The sequence below is a fragment of the Cydia amplana genome, chromosome Z, assembly GCF_948474715.1.
Source record: "Cydia amplana chromosome Z, ilCydAmpl1.1, whole genome shotgun sequence".
In the NCBI taxonomy this organism is placed as follows: domain Eukaryota; kingdom Metazoa; phylum Arthropoda; class Insecta; order Lepidoptera; family Tortricidae; genus Cydia; species Cydia amplana.
The window spans coordinates 38,912,842-38,925,677 of NC_086096.1; the positions used below are offsets into that span (position 1 = coordinate 38,912,842).

The window sequence follows — 12,836 nt, forward strand, 5'->3', positions numbered from 1 at the left end:
AAAACTGATGTATGGAGTGAGCACTCTATGTATTTTTTCTCTATGCTTTGGCTTAGTCCATCGAAATCGAATGCCACGCAGAGTTAGCGTGCCATCTAAATGTGTCTGCTTCTGGATTCTAACATATTTTTCATCTTATTTTCTTTCCATCTTAGGTTAGAACACTTAAAACCTAGAGACCGCAAGCCAGGAACAGAGGGCCTACCGCGAACCACGTTCGACGTGTTGCCTCTCTGTCGCACTTGTAAGTTCGTACGTAAGTGTGACTACAGGGGAGGGGAGGCAACACGTCGAACATGGTTCGCGGTAGGCCCTCAGATTTCCTTGACTAGGATTGTGCTCCCGTTACCGAATGTGTACGGGGAGAACCAGAAATTCCTGGTTCTGGGACCGAGTTTGTATACAACACCTATTACACCGTTTTATTATAGATATCTAGGTGACCGAGCTTCGCTCGGAAAACATATAAAAACTCGAAAATGCGCGTTTTCCCAGAGATAAGACCCAGCTAGATCGATTTTTCGCCCCCGAAAACCCCCGTATAGCAAATTTCATCGAAATCGTTAGAGCCGTTTCCGAGATCCCCGAAATATATATATATACATATATAAATAAATAAATAAACAAGAATTGCTAGTTTAAAGGTATTAGATAGATAGATAGATAGATACACACTGTCTTATTCCGTGACAAGGTTCAATTTAGTTTGGCAAACCGTTATCCACTTTAAACTTTAATATGTATGTACGTACAAATCACGATTAAGACAAAGATATTTCACTACGAGTCCTTGAAACACTTGCAATATAGGCTTTAGGTAGTATAATCGTAATCGTACTTGTAAATATAATCGACTAGCGACCCGCCCCGGCTTCGCACGGGTTACACAAAACCTTAACAAACTATGTATACACTTAAACCTTCCTCAGGAATCACTATTGATAAGTGAAATCCACATGAAAATCCGTTCAGTAGTTTTCGAGTTTATCGCGAACATACATACCTACACATAAACAGACAGACGCGGCAGGGGACTTACGTTTTATAAGGTGTAGTGATGTGGGGAGTTTCACCTTGAATCAAATGATCGCATCGACCAATATATCACAATAGGTCATAAAAACAAGAATGATTTAATTGCAGACACAGATGTACTATCTCCCTAGCAAATTTCTTTTGGGGGCCTAACCAAGTTGAGAATCGTTGATGGAATATGCCAATCGAAACTTAATTAACGTATAGAAATAGTCACGTGAATTTTCGTAACATCTGTCCCGGTACATTTTATTTTATTCGCTTGTCGATGTATGTCTCTATGATAGTCATCTTGGCTAGGAACCCAGTTTAAAGTATAGTTCCCCGGCCCGCGGAAAGCATGAAACTTGGCATGCAATGTATGTAGCTTATTTATGAAGGGCAGATTTTTTTAAAAGTGGAAACAACTTATCAAGGGGTGTTTAGTTGTTTATCCTTCCAATCAAGTTTAAGCTTCCAATGTAACCTACAAGATGGCAGGAGCTACAATGCACAAGAAAACGTACGTGAACTGAACTGTAGAGGGCAGAACTGGCTTGGCGTGAAGAATCAATGTACCATCGCCCACACTGTTAACTGTACATCAGTGGACCTTAGGCCTTTTGTAAGGTCCACCAATGTACAGTTGTTGCTGTTTGTACAGTTTATGTTTCCGATTCAGGCCAAAATATAGCAGACTTTACAACGCGCGCAGCCCCTATACGTCATAATTTTATCGACATCTGCATATTAGGTAAAATGTGTGTGCCGGTCGTCCCCTTTCCTCTTAATTAGTCTGTGCGGAAAGAGAAGAGTTGTGGAATGTATGGGGCCCAATACATTCCACGGCTCTTCTCTTTCCACACAGATTCTGTAATGCACACAGCTGTATAGCCTGTATATACCCTATTACAGTCGTCGACAAACTTTAAAACAGTAGGAATTATCAGTTTTAGGAATGTCAACGAGCCACAAAAGTTGATTTGACTGTTAGTGTGAATAAATTGTTTGGGCGCCTTGAAGAGCCGCAATTGTAGGTCCAAACCAAAGAGCCCCGGTTGCCGACCCCTGCCCAGCCCCTGCCCCATTAGAGCGTGTTGCAAAAACGGGTAAATACAAATAAAACCACCCAATTATAATCAAAGAAAGCATGTTACACTTTTATAACTAACTGAAAATATCTTTCAATAGGTATAATCTTTGTCACACTAAAGTGGCCCTATTTTAACACGTATGACAATAATATGAATATACATATAATAAACAATTATACCGCGTCGTGTTATAACAAATCAACATATACCGGCGTATGCGTTGCGAGGGTTAGGTTAAATATACATACTTATAAAATTTCAATTTAGTACAATCAGACTCAATTTGAGAAGATGCTGACAAGAGTTAACTTTTTGTATAGAGTAAGAAAATAGTTTTAAAGGTGAATCCATTTTTTTGGTTTTCCGTCTTGTCATCCAGGCGATTTTAGCAGTAGTTTGTTACAAGAAATCTTATAATAAGTTCTACTAAGACACTTAGTAGCGGCACAGAACAACCTCTTTAATATGTTCTGTGAGTAGCGGTCTACTAATTAAGACACTTAGTGTAAGGCCTGAGTGGACGCTCGAGTTGGGCGTGCAGCGGGGCGGGGCGTGCGGCGTGCATGTACTTCGTACAAACGCAAACGTATAGGAGCGGCCTTAGTGTAGGCTGCTCAAATTACTTGTGAGCCCGACGCCACGCTGCACGCCCCGCCGAACGCTCCGCTTCGAGCGTCCACTCAGGCCTTACACTAAGTAGCGTTCTACTAAGACACTTAGTAGATGACCTATATGCAAAGGACTATTAACTGACATAAAAAATTATGTTTGGGTATTTTAAATACTATAAAACCATGGTTTAAGAGTGACCGAGGTGACCGTACCTATGGCAATAAGTAACAAGAAAAACTTGATTCACCCTTATGTAGTATTTCGTACTTAGTAACAGTTACAAACAATGAGCCGCTAGGGACCTCATAATTATTATTGTCACTGTGACAAGGTAAGAAATGGTACAGAAATCAAATCACCATAGGGGCTGTTCATAAATTACGTCATCTATTTTTAATTCGTCCAAAAATCCCCCCTTAAATCGTCCAAAAATCATGCTTCGAATGACCCCGTTTCCTCCTACGTCATGCTACCACCATCTGATGTCCAGACCACCTCCCCATTTGAAATGACGTAATTTATGAATAGCCCCATACAGATGTAGAGGGGTCATCCATTAATTACGTCACACGAATTTCTAGGTTTTTTGACCCCTGCCCCCCTCCTTGTCACACTTGGTCACATTTGGCAAACCCCTCCCCCCTAGTGTGACGTCACATTTTTTCTACGAGATCGCCAAATCGAAGTACCTGACGATATAAATATTAGTAATTTTATAACCCAAAACTGCTTAGGAAAGAAAATTAAACGAATAAAAACGATTATAGTTTTAAAAACTTGTTATTTAAATGTACAGTGAATAAAATAATTTAAATAAATTTTCGGTTACTGATGAAGTTAAAGTGACGTCACAAAGTTTGTGTCTCCCCCCTCCCCCATGTCACAATATGTCACATTTTCTTGACCCCCTCCCTCCCCCTAAACGTGTGATGTAATTAATGGATGACCCAGAGCATAATTATTTGCCATCGTATTTTCACGGAAACGTACGAACGTGTCTTGCTATTTCAGTCAGTCTCGGTGCAAAAAGTACTGAGGTTGACTGAAGTAGCATGACAAATACGAACGTTTCCGAGAAAACACGACGGAAAACAATTTTGCACTACATCTGTACAAAATTATAAAAAAAGGGACCAGCCTAAAAATTTAAACACTCTTAACACGTTCGCTGCGGCATCGGGTCGAAGTGAATCAACTTTTTCGTGTTTTTTTTTGTATTTCTGTCCCGTTGACGCCCGTTGTCTAGGGAACAATAGTGGTGGTACAGTCAGCAGCAGAAGTTGCTAAGCGGGCGAAGTGTACAAAATAATCTTGACGCGTCTTTATTGTTATGATAATAAGAGCGTGTCAAGGTAATTTGGAACAACTCGCCTGCTTAGCAACTTCTGCTGCTGACTGCACATGCTCAGTAGAAAGCCCATTGTAGAAATGGTCTATAAGCCATTCAATACCACAAAATTTAATGTTAAATACCATAAAACCTTGGCAACAAGCGACACTACAAAGTTGATTTACCCAAGGAAAAAAGCATTAAATAACTATAAGTAATAAGTAAATAAAAAAAATACGACTATGTATCAAAATCAAATTTTAAAGTAAAATCGAATCAGCAAATTATGTAGTGATTATCGATGCTCATATAATGCTCATATAATACATATACTAGTAATATTAGGGCGACAGCTGTTTGTCTGTTGCCTATTTACAGCTAAATTGGTAAACCAGAATTGAGAAAGCTTATTTCTGTGGGTGGTTGGCTATTTTCTGAAATTTACCGTCAAAAGCGGATAGAGGTCACTCCCACGCGCCACGAAAGGCTATACTAAGGCGTTTTGCCACTTAGCGAGTTTATGTAACAAATTTCACAATAGACTGAAACTGAAAGATACAGATAGTAAACAGGGTTGGGCAAAATACTGGCTTCCACGTATTTGAAATACAAATTACAAAATACATTTTTAAAAGTATTTGAAATACAAAATACAAACTACTTTGGTGACGGGTATTTGAAATACAAAATACAAATTACAGTGTTTAAAATAATGTATTTCAATTACAAAATATACCTTTATTTATTTTTTTGTTTAGCATTTAGTTTTAACGTTAACGAATATCCTTTCATATAAACTTATAGGGTCATTGCGCTAGTTTTCGTCCAGCTCTAGTTTACGTCCATTGACGAAATTTGAATATATACCTACATTCCTGCACAAATTTGGACTGATTTCAATACTTATGTCTAAGGCGTCTAAGCAATATATCTGTCTACATATAACAATGATATTTCGCAAAAAGGAAGCGCTGGTGGCCTAGCGGTAAGAGCGTGCGACTTGCAATCCGGAGGTCGCGAGTTCGAACCCCGGCTCGAACCAATGAGTTTTTCGGAACTATGTACGAAATATCATTTGATATTTACCAGTCGCTTTTCGGTGAAGGAAAACATCGTGAGGAAACCGGACTAATTCCAATTACGGCCCTAGTTTACCCTCTGGGTTGGAAGGTCAGATGGCAGTCGCTATCGTAAAAACTAGTGCCAACGCCAATTACTGGGATTAGTTTCCAAGCGGACCCCAGGCTCCCATGAGCCGTGGCAAAATGCCGGGACAACGCGACGAAGATGAAGATTTCGCAAAAAGTAGTAAATTATAAATGAAATATATATTTGATAATCCGTCAAGTCGTCGAAAACTAGTGCATGGACGGAAACTACTGCAATGACCCTATCCCCTAGATTTAAACGAAAAGTTCCACGCAGAAGTTGACCTAATATAAACCCAGTATCCAGCCAATGAAAATTGTATCTCGGCTGGATCGGAGGTTCGCGGTCGGCTCACAGCTTGTGCGAGAGATTAGACATTTTAGGATTATAGAATTTAATAAAATGTATTTATAGAAATGTATTTTGAAGCTTGAAGTATTTGAAATACAAAATACTAAATACATGTGAGTGCAGTATTTGAAATACCAAATACAAAATACTTTTGAGGTAGTATTTGAAATACAAATACAAAATACTAATTTGTATTTCAAATACGTATTTCAAATACATGTAATTGAAATACTGCCCAACCCTGATAGTAAAGAAAAATGTCTCTTGTGACTCTTGTGAGCATCTCAAATATCAATCAATACAGTTCACACTCGTTCCTCGCAACGCGTGTCGCAGGCAGCAGAAATTCGCACAGCAAAACAGGCCGGACGGCCAGCGGCTACCCCAACCAATCTCTGAACGATTTCCCACTCTTCACAAATAGTACAAGCATCACACAAGACGCAAGTTGGCTACAGTGCAAGCCGCTGCCCGCCGTCGAATTCGCTCAATCACGAAGCACATCACCAATGTCATCATCATCAAATTTCAACATGTCCCATTATTACTATGTCACTATTACATTTATATACAACCTAAGTCTATGCGGGGCTAAATTAAATTTATTTATAGATAATTACGGTGTATATCATTAGGAGCGTGTCCCTAAACTATGGTATAAGCAAACTGATACAAATCATACGCAGCACAACATGACAACAATCCTTCAACAACTGGAACAGTGTTATTAAAAAAATATTTGTCTGAACCGTACCGTCGTGTAAATAGGTCATGTCTGGTGTCAATTCCTAGCTGTGACCACAGCGTAAAAATAAAACTGCTGGAACGAAGGGAAGCTTGTAAAATTATATTTTACAAATAAATTATGGTCTGCACAGTTCACTCACGACACAGTCCTTTAGAATGTAGCTGCTCAGTTGAGGGAGGGCGAGCTGCCCTCGTCCCAGACCAGGTCGATGCTGGGCCACTTGGTCTGCAGGCAGGTGAGCATGGGGTCGGCCGAGGCGGCGCGCATGTGGCACTCCAGCAGCGCCGCGCGCCCCGCGCGGTACACTACGCGCCCGGCCGGGTTGCTCCGCGCTAGCCCATTGTAGTGATGCAGCGTGAACGTGTCAGGGCAGCCGCGCTCGCACGACGGGAAAAACTCCTCCATGAACGCGCTCAGCAGGATAATCCCCAGGTTCTCCGCGTCCAGCTTGCGCCGCATGAGCTCCACGTATTCTGGCTCTGACACGAGCTCGGCGGCGCACAGCACGTCCTGCAATGCTGCCGATGGGATGAAATTATTACCCTCTGGATCGAAGGAGCGGAAGATCCGCTCGGCGGACTCTCCTGCCGTCTCTGGCGCCGCCAACCGCCTTTCGAACGAGAAAAGCACCGTCAAGTGCGTCTCGGACGCTAGCACCCACACAGGATGCTTTGGATTCTTGTAGAATGACCCCACAGTGCAATACTGCATGTGCTCCATTATAGTGAGAAAACCGATATCGTTTTGCCGTTCAATGCCGCGCAGCCGAAGGCCCCCGACCACCTGGTCATGGTCCCACACATGAGCCACGGCTCGCCCTGTCAGCATCAAGTTTATCAGTCCCTGTGACCCATATCCATATGTGGAGTGTATGAGGGGGTCCGACAACTCTGACAGCTCCGCTTCAACAACACCTACTCCCTTGCTGAGAATCACACTATACAACAGAAGCAGCACTCCATACTTGTCCTTCAACACACGAATGTTTCTAGTGTAGAACGCCTCTACCTCTGACAATCCTTGGAAGGAGTGAATTTCGATCCTCCGATGAAACTGGTCCAAGGTTTCCGTCTCTTCGGTGGCACTGGCCGAGCTGGTTTCAGCTTCCGTTTCGTTTTTTTGTTGGTACACCGCCACATTATACTTAGGCGCTAGACACTGGCTTAGTATTGTACACACGGCTCGGACGAGGAGCGAGTTGCACTTCTCCGAGGTGAGGTCACGCAGGCTGTGGCCGGGCGTCTCTGACAGGAGGATCTTGAGGAGGAAGCCCTGCACAGGCGCGATGGCTGCGCAGGGCCCGCCCTCCTGTTGCGTGAGCGCGCTGGGCTCGTCGGCGCTGAACGTGAAGCCCTGCGCCCAGCGCCGGAACACCTCCTCCTTGACCTGCTCGCCCCACAGCAGCCGCCGCGTGTTCTCCAGCTCGCGCTCCATGACCGCGGAGCCCCCGCGCGGCTCGCTGCCCGCTCCAGCTCCGGCGCTTTCGCTCATCTCCACTTTTTCTTCTAAAGCTCGTACGGAACCACTCGCCTTTTCTTCGGCGGAACCGATCAACATTTGCATAAATGCCGTAATGTCTACGCCTCCTGAAAACACGATAAATGTTAAACGTCGCGGTTCAATTGCGCCGCAGCGCAAGCCCACGCCGGCGCCTCGGCCGACTCGACCCAGCGAAGGCTATGGTCGCGAAAAGAACATAACCACGTAATTATACTCACTACATATATACTGCTCATTGTTACTCCGATTAGTAATATTTATATGTCCTCCTTGTAAAACCGATTGTTCATCTGAATTGCTTCTATTTGCATCATAAACTGTCTGTAGAATGTTAATAAAAACTTTTCATTACTAGAAAGAAAAGAAAAGCTTACGACATAAAGGCTGCCATTTTTTAAGAAAAATATCAATAGCGTTTCGTTTTCGCATTTTCGATACGTTCCGTTTATACTGTCAAAGTGAACATCAATTAGCACAGAAATGTTGTTTTAAAACTGAATAACGAGGACAAAATCACTCTTTTCACAAGTAATATAATTATCTAAATAGATTAATTAAACGTACTTTACCTTTTAAATCATATGTATATATAAAAATAATAGTAATATGAATTCACGAAAGCATTGCTCCACTTACGTTAAGCAGTAGTTATAGCCAAATCTTGTCGGTAAAAAAGGCGCGAAATTCAAATTTACTATGGGACGATATCCCGTCGCGCCTACATTTTTCAAATTTGCAGCCTTTTTCTACTGTCAAGATCTGGTTGACCAAGTATAAGTATTATATTTAAAAAGAAAAGTAAATTTGAAAAATGTAGGCGCAAAGGGATAACGTCCCATAGAAAATTTAAATTTCGCGCCTTTTTTTACTGACAAGATTTGGTTGACCAGCTATAACATATTTGTTAAAATTAAATCAATCTTTATCTTTGCCTATGGCTGTATAATACACAATGTGTTAGCCTTCTTAGTAAAGTTTCGTTATTAAAAAAATATTTTGTGTTGCCAGTAGCAAATTTACTATCATTTGGTAAAAAGCTTTAAGTTAACGCGACGCGTGTTGAACGGACGGCTCAACACGAGTCGCGTTGCGTCGTGTCTCGTTTTAATAATGTATTTTGGTCTTAAATAGAAACTTATCGAGTCGAATCAAATTGTACTGTTTTCTGTGATCAGAATCATACTATTAGAACCTAAATTAGAACCTCGCTATAGTGTGCGTTTTTTTAGCATTAGAAATAAGGTAGGTAAACAATCTTGATGTGTCTTTTAATTGAAAAACACATTTAAAAAATAAGTTACGGCAAATATGTAACAATTATGAATCTAATACGATCATTTATATTCTTCTGCTTTCATAAGTAATAGTTTTTGATTTTTAAAAAGCGTTTTTCATTAAAAGACATGTCAAGATCGCTTACCTTCTTGCAAGTTGTTTCTAATGCTAAAAGAACGAACTTGATAGTGATTTGAAGTCATTCAGTGTTTGACGCATCATGTCATACGCATGTACTTGTCATTTATTATCATAAGGAATAAACTAAATAAATATAATTATTCTAATTAAATCTTAATAATGTAATGTAAATGTAAACGGGACGGTACGGGGATTGATACGGGAATGTAGGAATCACGGAAGCACCATTACCTAATTTACCAACCGCCGTGCAATCCAAAAACTAAGCGATTATATTTGAAAAGTCCGCGATGGGTGTTAATAACCGTATAAGCACGGGAATCTTCGTCTAAAACCAACTGGTTGTACGCCTGAGATAAATCTAGTTTAGTGAAATATTTATTATTACTCAATCCACTAAACAAATCATCCAATTTTGGAACCGGATATCTGTCGACATGTAAAACTCGGTTAAGCGTTACCTTGTAGTCCGCACATATACGTATATCGCCATCCGCTTTGCTCGCTATTACCAGAGGAGTGGCCCAGTCGGAGCGGTCCACGGGCTCGATGACGCCGGCGCGCAGCATGGCATCCAGCTCGGCGTCGACGCGCGCACGCATTGCATAGGGCAAAGGTCGCGTGCGACAGAAAATCGGCTCAGCGCCCTCGCGCACGCTCAGCCGCCGTTATACCGGCCCAGTGTGCCATCGAACAGTGATTCATGCCTGGAAATAAGGTCGTTTATGATTACACTTTTGTCCATTTCTTTATTATGCAATACCGACGTTGAATTTACTTTAGGGACTCTAATATCTAGCTCGAATTGCCATTGTCGACCTAATAAATTAGCGCTATCAGCTCCGTCTAAAACATACAGATCTAATACTTTCGTAATATTGTTGTGATTGACTTTTACCTCTAAATATCCCAGAAGTTTTACTACAGACTTGTCATAAAACCTAACGTTTACGCGACAAGGTTTTATACGTAAATCATTAAAACATCGCCTATAGGTATCGTCATTTATACAAGACAGAGCCGATCCCGTATCAACCTCCATCTGAAAGGGGCTATTCGGTACTAAAAGTGACATACAAAAAGTAAAAGTAAACATCATTCTCTTGTTGTCGTAGCGATGATTGAGTATCTCCCAGCACGTCATATAGTTGTCAGATGTTATTGGTAAATGTTGTATGAGTCTTTCAGCCTCGCCTCTGAGCTTAGCCTTTAAAAATTGCATTTTTTGCGCATTGGACAATGCGGGATTCGCATGTATAGCCTCTACAAATAAATCTTTAAACGATACCCACTGATTATAATTTCCGCTGAAGATTGGTATTTCCAGCTTAGGTGTCGTCTTCTCCCTGTGCGATACTGACCACATCTTAGTGTTAATTGCTTTCTTTAAGTTGTTATATTGTTTTTCGTAGGAAGCAAAACTCTCGTCGTATGTTATGTTTTCACCGTTTAGCTCACTATCGATTTCTAAGTGAAGTGTGTCGATTGCTTCCCACCTGGCGTTTAATGTTTTAAGAGCATCTTCATACTCCCATTTCGCTGTCAACGTTTCTATGTCAATGTTAGCCACTGTTCTTTGAAATGCCCGAAAGTTCGCCTCCTGCTTTCGTAGCGTTTCATCTATCCGACTGTATACCCCATGACTCTTGTACTCCTGTTCGACGGGTCTCTTAGACAAATCTTTGTTCCGCGAGTCTAGCAACTGTTTACTAGTACCCGCTGGTCCCGTTACCTCCTTCGTTTGCTCTCCCCTTACCGTAGTAGGGGTCTTGTTCTTCCACAACTCTTCATTCATCAAGTTCTTGCTTACACTCCTTATATACCTCTTCCGTTGTTTCGTAAAGTTGTTCCGTAAAATAAGGATCCGTCCTTGGTGTCTCCGTGTACACCCGGTCGTGGTTAAATTGAAATTCTTTCCATAATTCTTCCAACTTTTTTAATTTCCGCCTAACATACTCCGCGTTGCTTTTCCTTTCCGCTCCATCCTTCTTAAAATTGGTTAAAACAGACTTTATTTCCTCTGCTAAAACGAACTGATTGTTCACGTCCGTCATGTTTCCTCAGTAATAGCTCCCAAAGATTAAATATGGAAAGATCTTACTTGAATATCTCCTGTCGTTTGTGTCACCTGGCCGAATGCTACTGCTGCACTTCGGCTTCCTCTGCTGTTGCTGCTTCCACTGCAAACTGCACCACTCAAATGTTCTGCTAGTTCTTTACACTTCACTCGCGTATACGTAGCCCGATGGTCCAACTACTGACGCGCGCGAAGTACTTTTCTCGAAGGACCAAATGTTGAGGATGGTAGCTTGCGGTGGTTGTTGAAAGACCGGAGAGTCTCAGTATTACTGAATCGCGATCAGAAAGGGATTAGAAATAACAGATTTCCATACACTTACGTCAAAATCAATATGGATTGACAGCTATCTCAATCCCTTTCTAATCGCGATTCAGTAATAAAAATGTTTATTGTTTTACAATGTTACATAAGTTAACTCTAAAATGTTAATATGAATGTTAAATAAATGTTAATAAAATAGTTATTTGTTTTGAATGCACCCGATCGTTAAGAATCCGAAAAGTACACTGATTTGTGCGGAGTAGTGCGGACGGCCGCATCGCCAAACTAAACTGGGTCGCGGGCGCCTGTCACGTGTTCCGAGCATGTGCACTGAACACACCGGTTTATAGTCTGCCAAGGACATCTAGTACGTAGGTTCTTCATCATCGTAATCACCATCATCATCACTATCAGCAACAGTCACGCCCGACTGCTCCGAAGTGGTCGTCTCGTCGACTGGCTCCTGCATCCAGTAGGCACCAGTAACCCTGCGCCCGCGCGTGCCGCCTCGTCCGCGGCCGCCGCGCCCGCGCCGCCCGCCGCCGCTCACGCTCGCTCCGCGTGACGCGCGCATGGGATCCTCCCCCATTTCATTTCGTCGTCTCAGACTCGGCTCTTGACCCGTAACATGATTTTCAGGACACATCCTCCGCAAGTGACCGACCCTTTTACAGAAACTACAATCATAGTTGCGGAATTTACAGTTTTCCGTTTTATGTTGAGTATCACCACAAGCCATGCATTTAAACATTATGTTTATTTTGTTCACATCGACAGGGGTGGTCGGGTGTGGGTCCACTGCACTGGAATCCCGTTCGGCCGCCTCCAAAGTGCACGCTAGTGTCACCGCCTTGCCTTAGGTTAATTTATCGTCCTCCGCGAAAAGTCGTTGCCGCGTATTTTCACTTCTTATGCCGCACACTAGCTGGTCACGTAAATTGTCTTCTAAAGTCGTTTTAAAGTCACAATGTAAAGATAACTTTTTAAGTTCTGCCACGTAATCCGCTACTAGTTCGCCCTCCATTTGCCGTCGCTGCCGAAATTTATATCGTTCGGCCAAAATAGAAGGTTTAGGTTGCAGATGTTTTTTTAAGTAAGTCGACGGCAGCCGCGTAAGTTAATTCCGAGGGCTTCTTAGGACTCGCTAAGGTTGATAATAACTCGTAGGCCTCCTCTCCCATGACCGCAATCAACGTGGCTAACTTAACGGTATCTTCCACCTTGTTCGCAAGGAAGTACATCTCCACTCGCTCGCAATACGCAGTCCAATTGCCACTTTTC

At 42.1% G+C, this 12,836-nt stretch overlaps 1 protein-coding gene across 1 annotated transcript; it reads right to left on the reverse strand.

Moving 5' to 3' along the window:
* Nucleotides 1-6,377: 6,377 nt before the first annotated feature.
* LOC134661774 (ubiquitin carboxyl-terminal hydrolase MINDY-3 homolog) lies at nt 6,378-8,284 on the reverse strand. Its single transcript, XM_063517960.1, has 2 exons — nt 8,017-8,284; nt 6,378-7,884 (listed from the first exon to the last, which is right to left on the reverse strand). The coding sequence occupies exon 2, from the start codon at nt 7,859-7,861 to the stop codon at nt 6,464-6,466; it is 1,398 nt and encodes a 465-aa protein (XP_063374030.1). The 5' UTR covers nt 7,862-7,884; nt 8,017-8,284; the 3' UTR covers nt 6,378-6,463.
* Nucleotides 8,285-12,836: the final 4,552 nt, after the last annotated feature.